Source organism: Cuculus canorus, chromosome 1 (genome assembly GCF_017976375.1).
Source record: "Cuculus canorus isolate bCucCan1 chromosome 1, bCucCan1.pri, whole genome shotgun sequence".
NCBI classification, from domain to species: domain Eukaryota; kingdom Metazoa; phylum Chordata; class Aves; order Cuculiformes; family Cuculidae; genus Cuculus; species Cuculus canorus.
The window spans coordinates 168,212,844-168,234,943 of record NC_071401.1 but is presented as its reverse complement, the minus strand read 5'-3'; the positions used below and the strand labels follow the sequence as shown (position 1 = coordinate 168,234,943).

The following is a 22,100-nucleotide window of genomic DNA, read 5'->3' as shown; positions in this document are numbered from 1 at the left end:
GTCGCTTATTTAAGTGTGCAGTATCTGTGGTAAAACTGGCCCACGCTGCTCTCTTGGATTGCCTCCTCAGAGGCAGGACAATTGGAGATTAGCTTTTGTTTGACACCTCTCTGCCTCCTGTTGAAGCAGGGACCATCTGCAGAGCTCTGTTTGTGGTCAAGTAAACTTTCTGTTTTCCTTATTATCTGGTTACAATACAAGTGCCTTATTTGAATAGGTTGTGAGTTACCAGTGACAGATTGTGGCATTCCTGATGCGATGATATCAGAAGATTGTGGGGTATAAGCCACCAGAAATGGTTTGGTTACCTGAAGAAGTTGTTCTTTTATTTAAGCTGGTTTGTGTTTAACACAGTTTCATGGAGTTGACTGCAGGGTCTTGCCTGCTTTGAGTTTTTATTTCTCCACTATCAGTTACTTGTCAGTACTTCTTACTTGTCAATAGCTGATTACAACTTTATAACTTGATAAAACTTGTATGTTTTGTGTAACACATGAAATGCAAATTCAGTTGTTCCTAGCTGTTGCTGTTTCCTGTTGCTCAAGCTGTGTTTCTTGTTATGGTGATTCAGTAAATATCTGGAAGAGGTGAGAGAGAAAGAAAGAAAGAAGGAATGTTAATATATAGAGAGATTTTTTTCCTGACCCTTTATTATATCGGTGTGCATAGAAGTATTGAAAAAGTGGGGAAATCTGTTAATCATTATCAATATTAATATGTAAAGTTTAAAATACTGGACTACTGAGAAGCTGATGGTTTGCATTTTGTTGATGGAAAATGATAGTTTACATTTGCAACAACCACAATGTGGTCCTGAAGCAGCAACAGAACTAGGTTGTCACCCATTGTTTCAATTTTGCCATTCCTGAGTTGGCATTTATGATCTGTTATCAATGTGTTATCATCTCATCTGGCAGACATGAAATATTACCACATTTGACTTAATTTGTGTACTTGATGTTTGACTTTCTGTTGCTTGTGGAAACTACTGTGAAAAGTTCAAATACATTTTGGTGGAAACAATGCTGAAGAAGCTCCTGAGTTCATTTTTTTTGCCAGTGAATTCTTAAGCATGGAGATAGGACACATTGCAAAGGCAGTGTTTCATCACACTTTGTGACATCTGAAAAGTTGTCACTTGGTTGATAAAAGCATTAGTACCTTTGTTTCTAATTTTGTCCATAGTAACCTATCAGTAGTTTTGTCCTTCAGTAACCTATCTTCCACTAATATACCCCCCCTGCTGATGAGAATTTTAGCAAGTCAGGTCATTTGCCCCTCTTATCCGTACTATTCCCTCTTCTCTATTCTCCATACAGTGAAAGTTGGTCTAGTTCTCCAGTCACAGGTGTCCACTCCTGCAGTTTCCAGAGGTGTCTAATGTCCTGAGATGGGAAAGGATCCTCACCACTCACCTTATTTATGGTCTTCATCTCACACAGCCCTCTCTGCAGTCCTCATTTGTCAAACTAGGGATTGCACCATATGATAACTAATAAAAATGATAGTGAAATACTTTCTTCTGCCCTCCAAGCACTTTTAAAGCACTTTCTTGAAAAGACAAAGGCTTATTCAGCTGCAGGAACAATCACCAAAGTGTTGGCAACTGTCTGTATCCAAACAGCCAAACAAATGCCCTGTGGAAGTCACATGCATCACCACACATCCAAACAGCAACATTGTTTGCTAACTTTCATGTACATGCAGGTGTCACTAACAAAAGCTGTGTGGCTTCTTCTGTTTTATTTTCTTTTTCCTAAAGGAATAGTACACTTCTAAACCATTTCCAGCATTTCCTGACTGTTCCCTGTTGGATGTTCAGGACATCTAAACAGTGAGTCAGTGAGAGAGGCTTAGTTTCAGACTTCCATTCCCTGTTTATCCTCAGGCATCCAGAAAATCTCCTGCAATGTTTAGAAAGCAGTGGCTGCTAACATCTATTGTCTTGTCTACAACTATGCTAAATCAAAGACAATTTTTAAACAATTCTTTTTGGATATTCTTCATAGCTTTGGACCCTTATGTTTTCTGAACAGACCTTTCATAGCAGGATTGCCTAGAGTGTGAATTGGCCTACTAGTTGTTCAAACATGGGTTTTTTTTGTCTTTCTTTGAAAACACCTCATTCATTATGGTGATTTTTTTTTTTTCCTACTTGTCTCTTATTGTAGGTGCAATTGATTACATCTTCTGTTTTTATGGATGCTCTTGAAATGTTTCGGATTAGTTCTGCACAGGACGTCATGTCAATGCTTTAGTGCTGGTATTCATCCTCTCTGGTGCTCTTTCAGTTGCTTCTCAAATTAATTTGCGGCAGCAAATTAAAAAATTTTCAACTCTTTGCACTGGAGGAAAAAAAATATGGTTGAACTACATTAGTGCTTTAATTTACTGCGGCATCTGAACAGTACTAAGGGAATGGAGAATACTGGTTTGGTCTGAGTTGGCCGTATGATGTGACTTCTTTAAGAAATAGAATCCACTGGATTAGAATTTCTAATTCATGACAAAATTGTAGTCTTCTAGGTTGCGACAGATTTGTAGTCTTACTCATCAGTACTAATAACAGAAGAGAACTGAACTAGAAATTGTCTTGATCGTATTCTTCTCAGGAAGAATTTAGCTTCTTTTCTGGGAAGATGTCAAGTCTGGAGTCTGATATAAAATAAACTGTACAAGACATCTTTTTTCTCTTAATCCAGAAAGTTAAATACCTACTTGTAAAATTGAAATGGACTGTGTGTCTTAATTATATAAAATACAACCTTTTACTTTCCTACAGATTAGAAATGTAATCTGAGGAAGTCACTGTCATCTTACTGTTTATGTAAACACAGAGGAAAGGGCTTTTACTGGTGGAAGGCATAGAAAAAATGTCAACTGTATTTTTCTTTTAACAATATATGATTACCTAATTTATTTATTCTTTAACTTAAATATATTGTGATTTTTTTCCTTACCACTATATAAGACTTCTGAAAGAAATTATGAAATGTGGTCTTGCCCTTGCTTTCTAGGCAGACAGTTTAATCTGCCTCTGAGAAATTCCTGAGGATTCAGTTAATTGCTTCAATATGTAATTGGGAAATAAAACCTAGAAACTACTTGATATATGTTTCAGCTCTGAAACATCAGTATATTTCCGTCCCCTGCCCCTAAGTATATGCAGCTTCTAACCTTCTGTCTTGTAAAACATTTCAGCCTTCAAATCACTGTGCAGCTGGAGGATATCCAAATTTTAGCTTTGACTTGCTACTTAAATGCTGGTAAAGATGTGTATCTTGTATTAGGGAAGGCTGGGGAGGTTCACCTCCAGTGGAAAAATGTGTATGGTGAATTTAGAATTTTTCCAAATATACACAACACACAAAACCTCAACTCAACTCCAGAGAAGTCTTTACACCTCTGGGTACATGACCATGCCATACAGCTCTTGAACTTATTTTCGATTTTTATACACTCTTGACTTCACTCATAGCGTACAGCTTACTCTAACAATACAGCTGTAAAAGCATTATTAACCTAAGTTGAGATTCTGAGACATGGGGAAAACAAAGGTCATGGCTGGAAGATGTTACAGCTTTAGGCTTGAATCGTAATCTTTTTGTTCACTTGGCTCACTGGAAACAGGCTGTAGGCTTCAGTGTTGGCCCACTATTTCTGGAAGGTCAAAGATAAAACCTAGAAACTCAAATTTATTTAAACTTAAAAGCTGGTGCATGCTGGAGTGGGTTAAGCTATCCAATAGCATGTGTATGGCAAAATAGTCATTCATCTTTTCTGTATGGTAAAAGCGTCAATTATACTGAAGTTCTGTGGGGTTTAGTTTTTTGGGTTTGGGGTTGGTTCTTTTTTGTTTTTTTTTTTTTGGTTCACCTCAGTGCTTAAATATTTTTCCAAGGAGAGTATTTGTGGATTAAAATTGACATCTCAGTGGAAAATAGCAAAGTTCCTTGGGTCTTTAAGCTTGACTCATGACGTAATTGCTGGGATAAAAATTCAAGATGTTGCAGAAGCTCTGTTTGTATAAGTAAGTAGAGCTCTGTGTGCGCTAATTGTGCTATATGGCTGTCTACCACATACAGCTGTAGATCAGCAATCATAGTAGCCTAAATGGGACATTTGTTCAGTTCTGTGCAGTATTAAAATGGGATTGGAGAATAGACTAGACAGACATCAGGTATTTCAAGAAAATAGTAAAAAAGCTGGGTAGCTGTGACTGTGACTTTCAAACATAGATGGGATACCTTTTTTCTTGGACTCTAGCTATATAAGCAAATCTGAATTGTGTTGTGTAAAAACTATTTTGCCCATGGGACTGTCCTTCAACAGATGTCATCTTTCTGCCAAATAACTCCAGCTTTAATTTGTGAAAAAGGAGTTTTGAATAACGTAGGCTGTTCTTTCACCCATTACTTACCCAAGACATATTGGCTCCAGAAATACCATTTCATTAAAGCTCTGGGGAAAAAAGAGCAGTTGACAGATGAAGACAGATGTAATGCATATATATGCAGGTGTCTAAAGCTCCAGATGATGGAGCCCGGGGAGTTGTTATGCTGACTCTACGTATGGTATACACATTTGTTAGGTTAGCTGACTAGTTATTTCCTCTGCTAACTGTGCTGCATAGCTCTCCGTTGCTGTTGACTGGGGAGTAGACACCTACATATATATGTTTGGTTACTTTTTTAAACCTCACATGGAATCCTTCAGCCTGTTGAGGGAATATCTTTGAAAATCTTCAATTCTCTTTCCTAGTGAGTAAGGGAAATACTGTTTTTCACAGTCACAGTAAACAACTTCATTGGATCAGAGTTATGCAGAATAGTGAGAGAAATACCATTACAAGTGGGACAATATTCTGAGAAGTCTGAAATTTGCAGAAATATGTTTTTACGCCGCCACCCTACTGCCTTCCTCCCCCCAGTCCTACAGACTAATACAAGGAAAAGCCAGAGAAACAGAATCCATTCAGTCCTATACATTCATTTTTCTGTTACATGAACTGTTTCTGGATCAGTTTTAAAATAGCCTGAGGATTAGGAGGGCTCTACATTAGCCTGCAGTCAATCTGGCTGTGTACTGTGTGGGTCTGTGACCCTGCTCTTGCTGGGCAGCATGTTTAGATGTGGGAGGCCAAAGTTCTTCCAACTGTTAATAGCACTATAAATTACATTGGTACAATAAAAAGAAATATGGTAGTTCTTGTGGTGAGAGTTTCCTTCCAGTGCTGCTTTTAGAATCCTGGCATACTTCCCAAAGAATGCTATATTAAAGATTTGTTTGAATATTAATGTTACCCAAAAGGAATCATTTACCTCATATGACTTTTAAGAGAGAGAGCATGGAAAAACTTAACTTTATCAAGTCTGAAAGTAAATTTTAACTATTAGAAGGGAGAAGAATAGCTACAAACTTCTACAAGCTTATTGGTGAGCCTTTCTTGAGAAGGGCAAATAAAGAAGCCTCTGGTGCTTCCATGGAGTCTGAGATCTTTGGTGAAGTCTGGCATTACAACTCAAGCTGAAGCAAGATACTTTCCTACAAAACTTCTACGTAACACTTTCTGCTCTGAGTGAGACTGGTCTGTTTTGGAGTCTTTGCAGCGACGAAGATGTGTCCCAATGTGAACGTTGTGGTGCTGTGGAGGTGCTGGGTGCTAGGCATGGCTCACAGACACCCAACTGAAAGACGAACTTTTCCCTTGGGATCAGAAAATTCAGACTTGAAGCACCTCTCTCCTTCTTACTGGAACGCTTTGACTGCTGGGCCAGGGGCAATTTTGAGCTTGAAATTGTGTGCTAACCCTTAGTGGCTTGCTTGTGCGTATATATGGGGTTTTGGTTTTAACTCCTTTTCTTTTTTACTGTTCTTGCTCTATCTTGCTTCAGAAATTATGTGGTGATCTTAAGAACTCCTTGTTGATTAAAACTTGTACGTGTGGTGGTTGTGGTTTTATTCTTGTTTTCTGTTAACTGACAAGCATCTGCAAAAAGCTTTGGATTCAATAAATTGTAATCTCCTGGTGAAAAAATTCTTGATTTATAAAACCAAACCCCAGCTAACCATCATTTCACTTCTCTAGGATCTTTTCTCCCTTTGTAAAGCAAAAGAGAAAACCCATTTAGAAATATCAGTTAGGGAAATATTAGTTATTGACTTACAGTGTGGTGCTGCAGAGCCTGTAAGTGATGTCTTTGCTTTTATTAAATAAGGAATATGAAACGCCTTTCACTTCTGTGTGGCTCAGCCTTATGCTAAGTAAGTCCTAAATGCATTTCAAAATGAAATCTACTCAATGTCTCTTGGCAAATACAGCCTTTTGAGAAGTATAACTGCATGTTGTATATGGTGGCTTCCTTCTTCAAATACAAGAATGTTGCTCTCATACTTGTTTCTTCTTTAATGGATTCTGTTATTTAAGGGAGCCAAGTTCAGGCTTACTGGAAGGCACATCTCAGCTCCCCCCAGGTTGTGGTGACCAGTGTTATATCTCATGGTTGTAACTGCACAGTCTCCTCTTTATTCAGTCCAGGTGTGGTCCCAATACAGGAATGTCTTGCACTTGATATAAGTTCCTGCAAAATAACAAAAATGCTTACAAGATCTAAGCAGCTCAGGCCATCAGATTTCTTCCCACCTTTCTTCTTCTCTCATATTTGTCTTTAGATTACTAAAATACACTTTATGTTTTAAAAATTAATCTCAAAAGAATGATGCTGAGACAGAGATATTTTTGAGGCTGTATTTAATTTTATTTTTCTTTTTAAAAGAGATAAAGTGAGACACACCCCAACTCATGTCCCCAAACAAGATTGTCACCTGGAGCTAATAGTTGCAGGCCCAAGAAACCTTTACATATGTTTAGTGCCCAGGAAGATCCTGATGATTCTGGTTTTGTTACTATAAAGAGAACTGAGTTAACGCTGCTGCCATCAGAGTCAACACCTGAATTTTATCAGCCTGCGAGGTGAAACTGAGTCCTGGGTTCGTGCAGTTTAAGGCTCTGATGTGTGAGTAGTGGTGCTGGCAGCTTTAGCTGGCACTGATGTTCCTGCCCACCCTGGCTCTCCATAGGAAAGATGTTTTCCCTGGTGATGTTGCGGAAGGGTGACATACTCTGTTAGAGCTTGTGCATCAGACCTCTAGGAAAGGATGTGTTAGAATATGGGTATGTGAGAGCTGTAAATGAGTGCCAACTCCAACAGTGCGAGGTCCTGGAAAAGTGAGGGCAGCTGAAGTCACGGCAGTACTGGTGGAGAAGGACGGGGCTCGTTGGTGATGCACATTTTAGCCCTGCCTGTGTGAGAGGAAGGGGGTTTCTACTATAAAAAGGAAATTTTGGCTGTGCTTTTCCCCCCTGCCGGTGACAGCACACCTGCTTCTTCAGAGCTCCCATCCACCCTGTGAGCTCTCAGCTGTAGTGCGTTCCCTTGGCTTGGCCACTCTGCTCTGCCTTTGGCTCCTTGTCCTTGTAGCTGCTGCCTTCATCTGCCTGCCTGCCTGGGAAATCTTGCCCTGGCTTTGCCTAGTAATTAAGACAAATGATTGATTGCTTTCCTCTCAGGCTAGTTGCAAATATAATCTATTCTTTCCTCTTCTCAAGGGCTCCTATTTCCACAGAATAAAACTCAACCACAAAAAAAAAAATCAAAAAAAGCACAAAAAAAAAAAAACCCAAGAAAAGAAACAGATTTTGCTGTTTAAATGGAAAGGAATAAAGGGCAAAAAGGAAAGACCAAAGCAATTTTATACACTTATTTTTCCCAAATTCGCTTACTGGTGCTAAGAGGAACATTTGCTTTTTTTCTGTGAACAGCAGAGCTTCCTGTCAGTGGAAAACTAAACTAAACATTGAGAACTACTCTGTACCATTTCACCCCAAAAGGGTGCTGTTGTAGCATCACTGTGTGAGGCTGACTGCTTTAATCTACTAGGAAAAATAAATCCTCTGCCTTTTGCCCCATCTTATAGTTCATTGCCATGGCTATTAGCTAGAAATCATCCTCTAGTTCTTTTGCTTAGATTGACTGTCACTGCCATCATAAAATTTACATGCTAATTGTATGAGATAAACATTACTGGGAACCCAGTAGTTTAACCAGTTTTCTGTATGCATTTTGGCACATATACATCCATATAAGTTAACTTGGTTTAATTGGAGTAAAATTGTGCTGATCAATTCTGGAGATAAATGATTGTTAAAGATAAATGCCTGTTTTCTGCTTACGAAGGACTACACTGTTTTGTTTGATCTATTTGTGCCAAAATTAGTCTTCAATATGACATGTGGTGGGTTTGATGAGCGGCTGTATTTATTTATTTCTGAAACACAAACCAAGTAATAGCAATTACAAAGTCTGTATTCAGTGCTCTGGAGCTCCAGCCATGCTTGAGTAGCTGAGCATAATGGTTCTTCTGGATTAAATCCACATTAAGTGTCTGGTGGTTGAATTTTTAGTGACTAGTGAAACAAAATACTGTATCGTGTTAGAAAAAGACAAAGTTAAGAGAAGAAAAGGAATATCAAAGCTCTTCATATGTCCTTCAGAAATCGTGCAGGAGCGTGTGTTATGTGAAGTGTGATAATCCCGTGGGGATACTCCTGTCTTGGATATTGAAGAGCCTTGATGTAGCATTGGAGTGTGCTACAATTTGTACTGGCATGAGAGACTTAAGCGTAACAAATAAATATGCGAAAGTGTATCTGAAATGAATTTTAGAAACAGGAGGCTTTAATTTCATTTGCGCAAGATCCTCTTTGCACAGCGTGGAACTACAGGGAGGCTTTAATGGGAAAATGAATTGTTTCCTCTCACTCTGAAAAGCCTGGTTTGCCACCAGGGTGTATATGGGCTGTAGCATAAGTGGGAATTGAGCTTGAAGTGGGCATGATAGCCAAATGCATCAAGAACCAATATAGAGTTCAGCCCTTAACAGCGAGTGTAATAGATTGTTAGATAAAATGAGATGGATGGTACTTCTGATAAATGGCAGTTTGGACACTCCACAAATATTTAGAGGTACATGATATTTACTGTTTTCATTTGTCTGCAGGCTAATGAGTAGAACAAGGGCGTTGCTATGCTAAATTTTCACTCTGGTAAGCTTGCAGTAAATATGCTGGAATGAATATGGATGATTTCTGATATTTTAGGCTGTGGAGATCTGGTTTTCTTGAGGTAGTATTTATCTGAATTGCATTTAATAATTAATTATATGCAAAGGAAAAAGTGGATATGAATCTCCTGGCTCATATTAAAATCCATAGCCTAGATATGCTGGTATTAGGTTTATGAATAGCTGTGCTTTAGAGTAAGGGTTTGTACTTATTTTTTAGGATCAAACTCCAAACGCTACCTCCCCTTTGGAAGAAGAATCTGATATTGTGAAAATTGTATGGAAAATTCTTTTCTTGAGGGGGAAGAAATTTCAGAGCAGTCCTTCTGAAGTGACTTCTTATTTTTCTACATGAAATTTTTGTTGTTATGCAATACTGTTGAGACAAAACCCATTGACTAAAGCAATGTGACTTTTGTAGGCTTTTTCTGACTTTTTAATTGTCAAAACTGTTGCCAGAACATGAAATAATTAGTATAGATCTAAACAATTGTATCTAATACCTTTCAGATGCACTAAAAATATTAGAATTCTGTGTAAAAATAAGAAGGAAAAAAATTTACTTCTCATATCTTTTTTTTCTTTTCCTTTTTATAATAGGGTTTTATTTGTCCTCTGTGTATGAAGTCTCATGGATCAGCCGAGGAGCTGTTCAAGCACTATGAAGCAATTCATAATTCTGGCATTGATTCAACTCATGGAGGGGAAGGTCATCTGTCACCAGAAAGGTGCAACAGTACTCATTTTGTGCATGTACTTTTGTGTCAGTGTTGAGCTGCTTCTAATTACACTGAAGGCTGCATTAATTTAAACACTTAATTATGTAGTGAAGTATTTAAATGTTCGTGCCCCATTTCCAACTACGATTAAAAAGCAACTTGGAACTTACATTGGCTGATAGTGATCTGAAAATAAATGAGAATCAGATATACAGTTTTATGTTGTTAAGTCACCTGTTTCTCATGCAGCTGACAAAATATTATGAACTGGAATTTTTAGGAGTGTGGCAGAAAAAATACAGGTTCCTCCTAATTTCTGGCACAGAGCTGAAATTTCATCTTTTGAGGGTGGGGGAAGACAACCCTGAAGATAGAGAAGAAACCTGATTTTGTCCCTGGGTACTTAGGGTACTTACTGGGTAATTATAACATCAGTATTTGCCAAAATATTTCCTATATTGCCTAATTGTTTGCAAATCTAAGGATTTTCTGTCTATGTCACTAATTCTTCTTCCAGAAACTCCATGGTGATCTTCAGAAATCTTCTCTAGTTTATTTTATTTAACTGTTTGGTCAAAACTGTGTTGTTAAATGTGTGTTTAGGAAACGTATCAGGTGGTTTTATTTTTGAGACCAGCAGTATGGAGCAGGAACTGATAATATAAAACTTTCTCTAGGAAAGTTTAACTGAGTAGTCTGCCTGTGGTGGTTTGGGGAGATTTTTTTTAGCGGTAAAGTTTACATAGGTTTCCTTTTGCTTCCTGCTAGGTTTTTTTTTTTTCCGTTCAGTGTTTATTTTGGACTGTTGTAAATGATGGTCCGTGCTGCTGTTCTGTCACGCTCCCCAAAACTGCCTTGGTTTGTATGCAGCAGTGTCAGAGTGAGCAGCTGCCTGTGGCCTCGTCCAGCAACCAGAGGTACACACTGCACAGTGCCAAGGGTGGTCACCTGCTGGTGGTGCTGGCTTCTGCCAGTGCTGGGAAGTAAATGGTTCAAATGTTTTGTCACTAGCTGAAATGTGACCCAATGTGATAAATACAGTGAAAGAGATACATGTATTTAGGTAACTAACTTAAGAGAGGGTGGTTCTTCAGTGAGAAAAGCGTGTAGAAGGCAACATATTTCAGTTGTTATCTGAATGAAGATGCATCTCTCCCCAGTGTAGTGCAGAGCTGGAAAGCCAATAAGAGCCAGCATTAGCAGAGGTCGTGTCTTCATGCACGGATGGGCCCTTTTTTGTGAATAGCTGCCTTCTCTCCCAGCTGCTGCCACAAAAAAATAAAAATTAGGGCTTTATGTAGAAGAAAGTGGAAGGGGACCAATGAAGTTATATTTGGTTTCCTACGTGCACATTTATTCAAGAAAGGGTATTTCTTCTCTGTCTGATTTAAGCCTTCTCTGCACATTTATTCACAAAAGAGTATTTTTTCTCTGTCAGTTTAAGCCTTTTCAACGTGATATAACTTAGACACAAAATGATACTCTTAGTAGAATAATAGCATTCACGTGGGGGAAATGATCAGTCATAACTATATTGTTTATGTAGTTTATGAAAGATGTATTTTTATGCCTGCAAGTTTCCAATGTCATCCAGATGTTGGCTGGTGAAATTTGTTTATTTTTTTGCCTGGCTTTTGACAGTTTAAGAACAAGTGGTTTTGTTTTCTCTAACATAATAGAAAAGGTAGACAAGGTCAGGGAGTTTGAATGGAGCAAGGGAAGACTGGTGAGAGCTGTTGTGTGACATAGGAGCTGTTCTTCCTCTTTCTGTGTCATTCTTTCATGTTTGTCAGTTTCATGCTTGTTGCAGGAAACTCTCATTCAACATAAACATGTTATTCCAAGACTTGGAATACTGCATTAAAGAAATTTTTCAGACTGCACCAGGGAGCCACTGTGTTAGTGGTCTAGTAATGAATCTTACATGTAATTCATAGGACCAAGATTGGGACGTGGGGTTCCTTATTTAATTGAGAAAGTTAGGTACTATGAGTTACATGTGTCCTCTTCCCTCCATCTCTATAAACTGCCATAATTAAGGGTCAAGAGTAAATCATGTCAGTCTCCTGAGTGTGATTCAACAAGGCCATTGGTTCTTGGTGCTAGGGTGGAGGCAATGGCATTACAGATGGAGAGTGGAGTAGAGCATAAGGAAAAGGTAGTAGGGATTTGCCAGATGATGGGGCTGAGATGTGCTGAGAGGAGGGAAGGATTGTAACAGTCTTAGCAGTGAGGGCTGTTTGGTGAGGATTTGGATGGCACAAAGTTACATTGTCTGTAGTGATCACTTACACTCCCTCCACCCCCTGCCTCATTTTCTTCTGGTCAATTAAACTGAATTTAGGTTTAATCTTAAAATTTTCAAGCAAAACTGTGCTGGAAACATTGAAGCAGCTGCGGTAGAAGTGTCTTTACTTTAGAAACTCTTCCCCTTCTCTTTCTCTTTTGTTACAAATTGGTTTTGATGCAGTTCAAAACCTTTTATCTGCTATGATGACAAAAGCATCTTAAATGCTTCAGTATTGCAGATCTGATATGTTCAGGCCCAACTTCAATGCAGTTAACTCATTTGCTTACCTGAGTTTCATTTATAATCTTAAGTGTGAATATTATCTGATTTACTTACACTGGTGAGAAAGCTGCGCCTCCTTCTCCAGCCACAAGCAGTTTTGGGGTGTTGGATTGCAGCCATACCTTTCTCAGTCTGCTTGTATTTGCAAGCTTCCCGTGAATGTCTCACACGGGCAGTATAATGGGTAAATAACAGAAAATGTTCCTCTGAAAAAAAATTAGCTTCCTAATATCTCATGTTTTGCTTTGGTCTGCCCTGGAGCTCTTGCTTCATTGGTTCAAGTGTGTGTGTTTCAGTTGCTTTTCAATGACCCTGACCTGATGTTAATATGCTAATATAGGTTGAATGTATTCCTTCCCAGTTTAGCTAAAGAATAACTTGCTTTGGTGTTTGTTTTTTTTTCTTAATTATGAAATAATTTAAAAGAACATCTATGGAGGAGGGATAATGCAGCATAGCAGCAATAAAATTGTGTGGTATAAAGCTAAGAGAATTGTGGGTATGTTGGCACCTACACACGTATATTCTGTGTACTCCCTGTATTGCCACTGTACAAACAATAAGAAAGGGTATGTTTGCATTATTTTAATGGCCTATGTAGTCTATGTTTGAAGTGGCTGTATCTCAGTAAATGCAACATTATCCTTGTATGTATAGTTGTACAGTTCTGTAAGGAGACCTGTGATTTAGAAGGGCACTGTCTAAATCAATTAGTAACAGTTTGAGCCTTGGATCTTGTGTTCTTGCATTGGCTGCAGGCTCAAGAACTAAATTTGAGAATTTATAATCCCAAGGCTTTAAACATTCAGGCCATTAAGTGAGTGGATCTTCGGGGCATATGGAATTGCTGTGTGGATGAAAAATTATGTAACTGCGTATTTCAAAAGAAGTAAGATAGCGTGCTGTCTCTTAGCAGCACTCCTTTATGTGATATGAGAAGTGCAGGAGAATAGACTGGTCCTTTTCATACAAAGGCATGTAAACCAGTTAAACATCCCAATGAACATTTTTGCCATTCTGAAATATTGTGGTCAAGCTGATGCAGTGATTTAGGTTTACATTCTGTTTCAATGAGATTTTTTGCATATCTGTTTCTTTAGCTATCCAGTTAATATGTTTAGCATTTTTCAACTGATGTGCAAACTGAGCTAATAAGTATCTATTAATCCTGCTTGTTCCAAGTTTCAAAAATTCTAAAAGTAAACTATTTGTAATTATGTGAGTTATGCTTATGTAGTACATGGCTGTTACTCCCATTTTTTTAATGGACACTATAACCTGCATATAATTGACAAAATATAACCACTGCATATTCATTTTCTTCACTCTGTGGATATATTTATTCAGAGATGAAGTATCACTGCTCCGACAAGAAGTCCAAGACTTGCAAGCTTCGCTGAAGGTTGGAAATGTATTTTATTTGCACGTGGTTCTTTGTTTAAAATTGCAAAGTGTTCCACTGTCTTAAGCAAACAAATTTACAGTTCTCTCTCTCTTATTTCTCCCCGCCAGGAGGAGAGGTGGTATTCAGAAGAGCTGAAGAAAGAACTAGAGAAATTGCAGGGGCAGCAGCAGCAAGTAATTTCTTTAAAATACTTGAAGCAGGTTTATCTTCAGCATTGACATTGAAGAATAATACCTTTTTTGTAAGGCACGTGGCCTGATTTAGTTAGCTAATTTGAATATTGACATGTTCTTGAAAACAAAGCTAGTTATCTCTCCACAGTGTAACTATATACATATATATATATATATATATATGAATAACAGAGTCAGAGTCGATAATGATTCTTCCATATGACTCGCTGCTACAAGTTCAGTTCAGACTTTTCCTTCTGTTGGGCTTACTCAGAACTCAGTTTATTGAAGAAAATAAATCAAATGTGGTGTTTTATCTGGTACAAGAAAGGGCGATGGGGTCTTTCTTGTAAGAAATTTTGGGGAACAGTAGTGTGGTTTCACAGAAATCGAAATGAATTGAACAAAGAAGGCAAGGCACACTGTGATGTGTTGTGCCCTAAGGAAGCTCTTGATTCTTTTTTGACGACGGACTGCTTCAATATGGGATTAAAAACTTCAGAAATTGCTTTCTGACAGAATGCCTTCTCAGAATGTATTTGGTGATGTCTGTAACCTCTCTTTTTAGGCAGATTTCAATATTGAGGGAAGGGAGGGTGAGGGAATTGTTACAGGATTCTTGCAGATCTGGAAGCCTGATAGTGTAGTAACACCCGAAATAGAAAATAATCTCGGCCTTTTCCAGTCTTCCAAATATACCTGCTTGAAATCAGGTATTTTTATATTGCTGTGCAATATTTGAGCACGGAAGTCTTTATTTCCCTGTCTTTTTCAAAAATGGGGTGAACATTGGAAGTAGTTGTTTTTATTCCTACTGTCTAATGATGCATTTATTCTGTTTTCTTAAGCATTCTAAGTCTGATGGATTGACAACGGCTACATCTACAGGTGGCTAATATTTTATTTTATTAATTTCTGCACTGTTCTGGAATTTCTGAAATTTTTTTTAGTGTAGCTTTTAGGTTAATGAAAACACACTTTTGGTAAATTAAAGATCTAGAAAGATGGAATGGTGGAATTACTGGAAACAAGGTTCATTGCTAAGTCCTAAAGATAGGTTGCTCTTGATAGCTGTTGTCTGGGGAAATGTCCCAGGGGCTTGGGGTTTGTAATTTCTAGAAGTGAAACAGGAGTTCTCCTGACACTGAAGGCAGTTCTCATGAGCAATTTTGAATGTGTTTTTAATAATTTCATATATTCAAGCATTCAGTACAAGTCTTTTACTAAGAAAGACGGTGATTGTTGATATTTAAACTGTAGCATTTGTTGGTGCTGGATTTATTGGGTGTTTTTCCGTACTCATTGTTAGCAAAGAAGACAATTTGGTATTTGTTTTTTGTTGTTGTTTTGCAGACCAATATTTTTCCCTCTATGTTTTTTTCTATGAGGCACTCATGGAATAGAATTTTCCTTATGTGTGCATAAAGTATCAGACTGATTGTGATAAAAGAGCTTTAATCACATTGCGGGGCTTGTTGCAGTGATCTGAAAGGTTAATTGTGACTAGTGAAAACCAATATGTACTTACTTAGTCCTGCAGAATACTCAGCTGATGACAGATTCCAGCATCATGCTTGTAGATATTTAACTTCACTAAAGTTGTTCACTTTACTAAGTTAATTGGATGTTAGGTAAACTTGTATTACTTATTTACCTGCTGAGGTTCATTATGGATGTGAGTAACTGTGTTGTCCTAGCTCTTCCAGAAAATAATACTGTTATTTTTATGGAAATAGAATCATTGGAACGACAACTAGAAGAAATACAAGTAGAAAATTTTAACATTAAGCAAATGAAAGACTTATTTGAGCAAAAAGCAGCACAACTGTCCACTGAAATTGTGGGTGAGTATATTAGCATGAGCTCTGATTCTGTTCCCTACTTGTGCTACTTGTGCAAGTGGATCTTTATTCAACTTCTTTCTTCCTAGATCTTAAATCGAAGTATGATGAAGAAATCAGTCTTCGGGAAGGTGCAGAACAGAAAGTGACAAACCTGACACAAGAACTGCAGAAGGAGAGAAATACAGTGGAATACCTAAAGACAGAGCTGGTATTCACGTCACATGAATATTTTTGTTATTTTCAGGTCAAGGGAGGGACACACTTGAATGCTTGCAAACGCGGTTTTAAAGCAATCAAACTCTGTTGAACCTTGAGACTTCTGCTTGTGGGCTGAAAAGTTCAGAACACCAGTTACTGCTCTGTTTCACTGACCTAAATTTTCAGTCTATTTCCAGTGAGGAAATAGATGTAGTTTCTGACTTCTAAGATAAAGGTAAAATTTAATACGTATTATAGTCTGCTTGTTTGATGCTCTACCCTTCAGCAGATTTGCAGAGGGTTACATGTATAGATGTGCTGTGCAGGCCTGTACTTCGACTGTGCCATTGCTGATTTCCACAGCTGTCTTAGATCACGCTTTTCCCATGAGGTGTTATGCTCTGTCTCAGGACAGCTGCATTTATCATGAGAAGTGCTCAGAGAGGTGTTTGTGATATGGTAGCTGAAAAGGCTGGCAGCTGTCATCACCATGTCTGTGTTAATGTTGTCCCTCTTGCGCTTGGCTGATGATACCAGTGCGTGTGTATTCCAGGATTGTGGCTCCTGGTGACTTTTATACACGGCCGTGGCTCCAGGGAGCAATCCCAGTGGCTCAGCAGTCGTGCCACTTAGAAAGCAGTAGTGAAGGGGAATTCCTAGTTTCTCCCACTCAGCCACTGCTTAGACTCTGGAGGAAAGTAGGACTTATTTATCTCCCTTCTTCCCTGTAGCTGGCTGCACTGAAGGACTCACAAGTCCCTCTTGGCCCTGTCCAGCCACTGGACCTATCCATTCTTCTCTTTTGAGACGTCTCTTGTCTTCCTTTCTCCTTCTGCATTCTTAGCCTTTTCTTATACCTTTTCTGTTCTAGATGGCAGCAGGTCTTTGCTTTCTTTGCTGCCCAATATTGCCTTATTTTCCTCCATAGTTTTTTATTTTGAAGGGTGTTATAGTGCTTTAGATGGAATTACAAGTTTTACCTATGGGTCTGGTATGAGGCATGTCTGATACTACTTTCAAGACATTTGCTTTAGCTCCCATGTTCTTGTCTGTTCCTGTGGTTTTCTGGAATAGTTTTTGAAAGCAGATGCACTATCATTATAAAAGTCTGTGTAGCGCTGGATTGTTATGTGTCTCACTCACAGGATCATCTCAGGACTGTGTACAGTAATACATTCTATAGAGTGGTGGAGTCAATATAGCCTACGTCTTAGGGAATTGAGACTTCACATAAATGTCTTGCATGGATTCCCTGCCATTTCAGTGTTTTGTCCCAGGGACAGTCTCCCTCCTGTACCTGCCCATCTGCTTACATGAAAATTACAGAAATGTAATCATTGAGATGTTCTAATCTGTCAGATTTGGTTGAAATCAATCAACACATTCAAAGTTTAGTAGGCAAGAATTGGCAAACAGCCATTAAATGCTGTTTCCTTTGGGAATTATAGATATTTTGCTGTGGGTGGTGTTGCTTTTTCTTTTTTTGTTCTTTTCCTTTCCCACAGGTGTAATATTGTGTATGTCACTTTGTTTTTAAACTGATGTTTTCAAAGACATTTAGAGATGACATTGATGCTGGAAGCACATCTGTCAAGAGTGTGTTGCTCATTTCTACTCTTATACTTTTCAGCTACAAAGACCTGGTGTGGAAGACGTGGCCGTCCTGAAAAAGGAGCTGGTCCAAGTTCAGACACTGATGGACAAAATGACGCTGGAACGTGAGAGAGAATCTGAAAAGCTTAAAGACGAGTGCAAGCATTTGCAGGCAGAGCAGGCTAATTCAGAGGTAGCAGTCATACCTAAACATATCTGTGTTAGCTTTGCCGTGATTTTCATACAAAGGTGGAAAATACTAATTCATCATACTGACAAAGTTTCTTTCATAACAGAACCTTATAACTTATCTAACAGACACATTTATTCAATACAGTAAGTTGGGTAGTTCTGTCAATATTTGCCTCCCAAAGGCCCCCATGTTTATCATTGCAAAATCTTTCCTGGCATTGAAAGGTATTAGAACAACCCAATAGCAGAAGCAAAAAACGCTTGGCAGAACTGTACTCTTTCTGTTGTGAGAAAGAATAAGAAGAAAACCTAGAATCACAGAATAGGTAGGGTTGGGAGAGACCTTAAAAATCATCTAGTTCCAACCCCCCTGCCATGGGCAGGGACACCTCCCACTAGATCAGGCTGCCCAAGGCTCCATCCAACCTGACCTTGAACACCTCCAGGGATGAGACATCCATAACTTCCCTGGGCAACCTGTGCCAGTGCCTCACCACTCTCACAGTGAAGAAATTCTTCCTTATGTCTAGTCTAAATCTGCCCTTCTCCAGTTTATACCCATTGCCCCTCGTCCTATCACTACAAGCCTTTGTGAACAGTCTCTCCCCAGCTTTCTTGTAGCTCCTTCAGGTACTGGAAGGTTGCTATAAGATCTCCTCGGAGCCTTCTCTTTTCCAGGCTGAACAACCCCAACTCTCTCAGCTTGTCCTCATATGGGAGGTGCTCCAGTCCTCTGATCATCTTTGTAGCCCTCCTCTGGACCCATTCCAATAGCTCCATATCCTTCTTATATTGAGGATTCCAGAACTGGACACAATACTCCAGGTGAGGTCTCACAAGTGCAAAGTATAGGAGCAGAATCACCTCCCTCGCCCTGCTGGCCACACTTCTTTTGATGCAGCCCAGGGTATGGTTGGCCTTCTGGGCTGTGAGCACACATTGCCGGCTCATGTCGAGCTTCTTATCAACCAGCACCCCCAAGTCCTTCTCTGCAGGGCTGCTCTCAAGCACATCATCCCCCATCCTGTATAGAACCCGGGGATTGATTTCAGCCTTTATTGAGCTTCATGCAGATAAAAGCAGATGTTACTGAAAATGATGGGTTTGGTTAGTATATGAGTTGATGTGTTTGCAAATAGATGCTAAAAAGAAATGATTAGTGTAAAGTAGATAATAATTTGAATATTGTTATGGGATATTTAATTCGTGAACTTGCACAAGATTTAGAAATCCCAATGGATATTTTTTTAAAACAGGTTTTAATTTTTCATTTCTCTAGTTCTTACTGTCAAATGGGAAGCCTTTTTGCACCTATTATTGTAGAACTGTTCTGTGTGTAAGGTACAAATCTGTTCTGCATATGTATCCCTTGTGCCCCAGACCTCCCCCTAAAGGCCTCCAAGTGTTGCCTGTCATCCACTAGAAGAGAACATGAGTGGCTACCAGGCCTCACCATGTATTAAGGTCAGGATGTCACCTGTAATCTGTTTCCAGGCAACAGCACTTTATTTTCCCTCTCTTTGTTATTGCAGTCTAAAGTATAATAGAAAATAAAATCTATTTTTCTCATGTTAGTTGCCCCTCCTCTTTTTTTTAACATTCTTTTCTCCTTATTTTTTTATTTTCTGGATTTGAACCTTTTAAATTCATTGCATTTTAAAAACGACCTTGGTATCCACTTGCAAAATATGCTGGTTTCTTCAGAAGTATACTTTTTGATGGCTGCCCTGCTTTGGCTGATTCAGGGGACGCAATGTTAGATTGCTGATGGAGATTTGAAAAGATTTGTCCATTTTTACTGTTCTTGCATATAGAATTGATGATAACTCTTATGTTTAAGGAAGCAAAGCTAACTGCCTTGCATATAGCAAATATTTAGGGTGGTTTTTTTTTGGTTCCTCTGCTTTTACACTAGTGAATGTTTGTGCTTCCTCACAAGATGGAGAAAAAGGGATGCAACAGCTCTGACTTGGATCTTTAACAGGGAATTTTACTCTTCAAGTCCCTGGCTAAAGCCTGTTTGATATTATTTACCATGATAGTGAGGAAAATTTCTAACAGATATAATGGCAAGGAATCCTAATAGAAATACACTATCGCCACAAAGGCTTTTGTGTAGCATTTAATTTATTCTACAGAGGAGCTGGTGAATCCATACCTGCAGAAGAAATCTTGCTGGGTGTTGTCATATCTCACTAGTCGCTTGGTTGGTATAGTTTTACTGATGGATGACTTGACAATGTAATGATCTTCACTCAAGACTGTCAGCTGCATTAGAGAGTTTTCGGTTTTGCCCTCTCCCTTTTTTATTATACCTCACCAATGCAATGCCAGCAAAACTTGTTAACTCTGAGCTGTAGTGCTTAGTGAAGTGGGATCCTTGCAGAATTCTCCAGCTTACATGGGGGAACAGCTAGGGTTTCTGTATGACTCCTAGTATGCTCTGTCCTGTTGAGATCTGTGGATGGGAAGGATTCCTGACATCTTGTTATTTTGAGGTTTCATGTGCCCTAGATTTCAGAACTGCAGTTTTAACTTTCTTTGTATGCACTGCAGAGCTTTAGAGAAGGGCTGCCTGGCATTATTCTAAACTCCTTTGGGCTTTCCCTCCCGTCTCGCTCCCCAGCAGATATGTTGAGCTCCAGGAATTGTACAAGGGTACAGTATTGTCCTAAACATGAATCTACCATTGTTTTCAAGTTAAAGTTATACCAAGAGCTTCATCAGATGTGGAAAAAGGAATATCACAGTTGGAGTTATGGATATAATGTGGTTATGTGGCCATGTAAGTTGCTGCATAATTGTAATTTGGTTTTAACTGTGAGATCCCACAACTATGCTGCAGAATTTAAATTTCATTTCAAAGCACTGTCTCTGTAGTCTTTTGTGGTTTAGGATATTTAATTTTCTTGTGAAGATGAAATGATATAGTGACATGGCTGTAACAAAGATCTTTCGTCTTAAAACATTCTCACTGAAGCATAGATTGATCATGTTCTTTCCACCTAGATTTGTTTAAACTATGACATAACTAGCCATTTTAAAACATAGCTTTAAAGTGCAGCCTTTAACAAGAAAAAAGACAAATGAAGAAGATTTTTCCAGTCCTCCTGAAAGTAACAGCAGATGGGGGAGAAGTCTGCATGATGCCCCTAGCTGTTACTGTGTATTCATGTAAGGAGTCTTAGATGTATGGAACGATTGCAAACTACATTGCAGCAGTTAGAGTAATATCAGATGTCTGTGTAACATCATCAGCCACAGAAGACCGTGTTGCTGTGTGGCAGAACATGGTAGCAGTTGCAGTCTGGTTCTTCTCGGAAGCATTACCACTTTCTCTGCTTAATCCCAGCGTATGGCAACAACAGCCCAAGGCATGTTTGCAATAAAAGCTTTTCTTTCAATGTAAAGTGAAATATCAGACTTTTTAAAAAATAAAAATTACTCAAAGTCATAGTGGTAAAAAATTTGCTAATTTTCTTAAAAAACCACAATTGTAGAAAGTGTGAGACATAAGAAAACAAGAAATTAAAGTCCTTCGTTGGCAGAATGGGTACAGTTCTGGCAATAAAGTTTTAGCCATGTTTCCTCTCAGCTTTGCTCTTTAAGAACACCTCAAGGTGTAAAATGATGACCTAATGTCTTAGGCTATCCTTGGCTATTTCGTTGAGCTGGCTGAGGAGGTGTATATTAATATTGGTTTCCAAAGTGACATGTCTTTGAAAAAACTTAAATTTATGGTGTGGGTGAAGAGAATAACAAAGATCATTTTGATCCTACATGAACATCTCCGAATGTTTCAGGAGAGTGATGTGAAGAATGGTATGACTCTGCAATTGTTGCCCAAATGTATTCATTGTTTGTTGCCGAAATGTATTCATTGATGCCTAAATGTATTCATTGTTGTCCTTTCTCTTTTTTGTTGCTTATTTCAGTGTTGCACCTGAAAAATGTGTGTTTAGATACCTCAGATGAATGTTGATTCTGAGATACTCCTATTTAGTTTCTCACGATAATGAGTCCTGCATAGTAAACACATTATGAAAACAGCTGCACTGCTGTGGAGCAAAGCATTTCTATGAATCCTTGCAGACTGGGATTTGTTTCAGTAGCAGATACATCTTCATAAAATACAGGGCCTAAATTTGGTTGTTAACTTGAGTGCCCACAGAATTAAACAAGATTAGCGGATTAAATTATGGGTAAATTTAATAAAGCCAGGACTCTTTTTTTTTTTCTCCTACTAAGCAAAGGCATTAAAACCACTGGAATATTTGAAAA

The 22,100-nt window shown here is 38.6% G+C and overlaps 1 protein-coding gene across 5 annotated transcripts in view; it reads left to right on the top strand.

Moving 5' to 3' along the window:
- EEA1 (early endosome antigen 1) overlaps positions 1-22,100 on the top strand; it is a 138,741-nt gene that overhangs the window by 11,901 nt on the left and 104,740 nt on the right. For all 5 annotated transcript variants that reach the window (XR_008452446.1, XR_008452519.1, XM_054081017.1 and 2 more), the window contains 7 exons: positions 9,724-9,851; positions 13,762-13,816; positions 13,927-13,992; positions 14,841-14,880; positions 15,729-15,836; positions 15,923-16,044; positions 17,665-17,820. Coding sequence is in view for 3 of the 5 variants with exons in the window: in XM_054081017.1 (XP_053936992.1) it covers positions 9,724-9,851; positions 13,762-13,816; positions 13,927-13,992; positions 14,841-14,880; positions 15,729-15,836; positions 15,923-16,044; positions 17,665-17,820 (675 nt within the window). In the remaining 2 variants the exon portion in view is untranslated. The remainder of the gene's footprint in view (positions 1-9,723; positions 9,852-13,761; positions 13,817-13,926; positions 13,993-14,840; positions 14,881-15,728; positions 15,837-15,922; positions 16,045-17,664; positions 17,821-22,100) is intronic.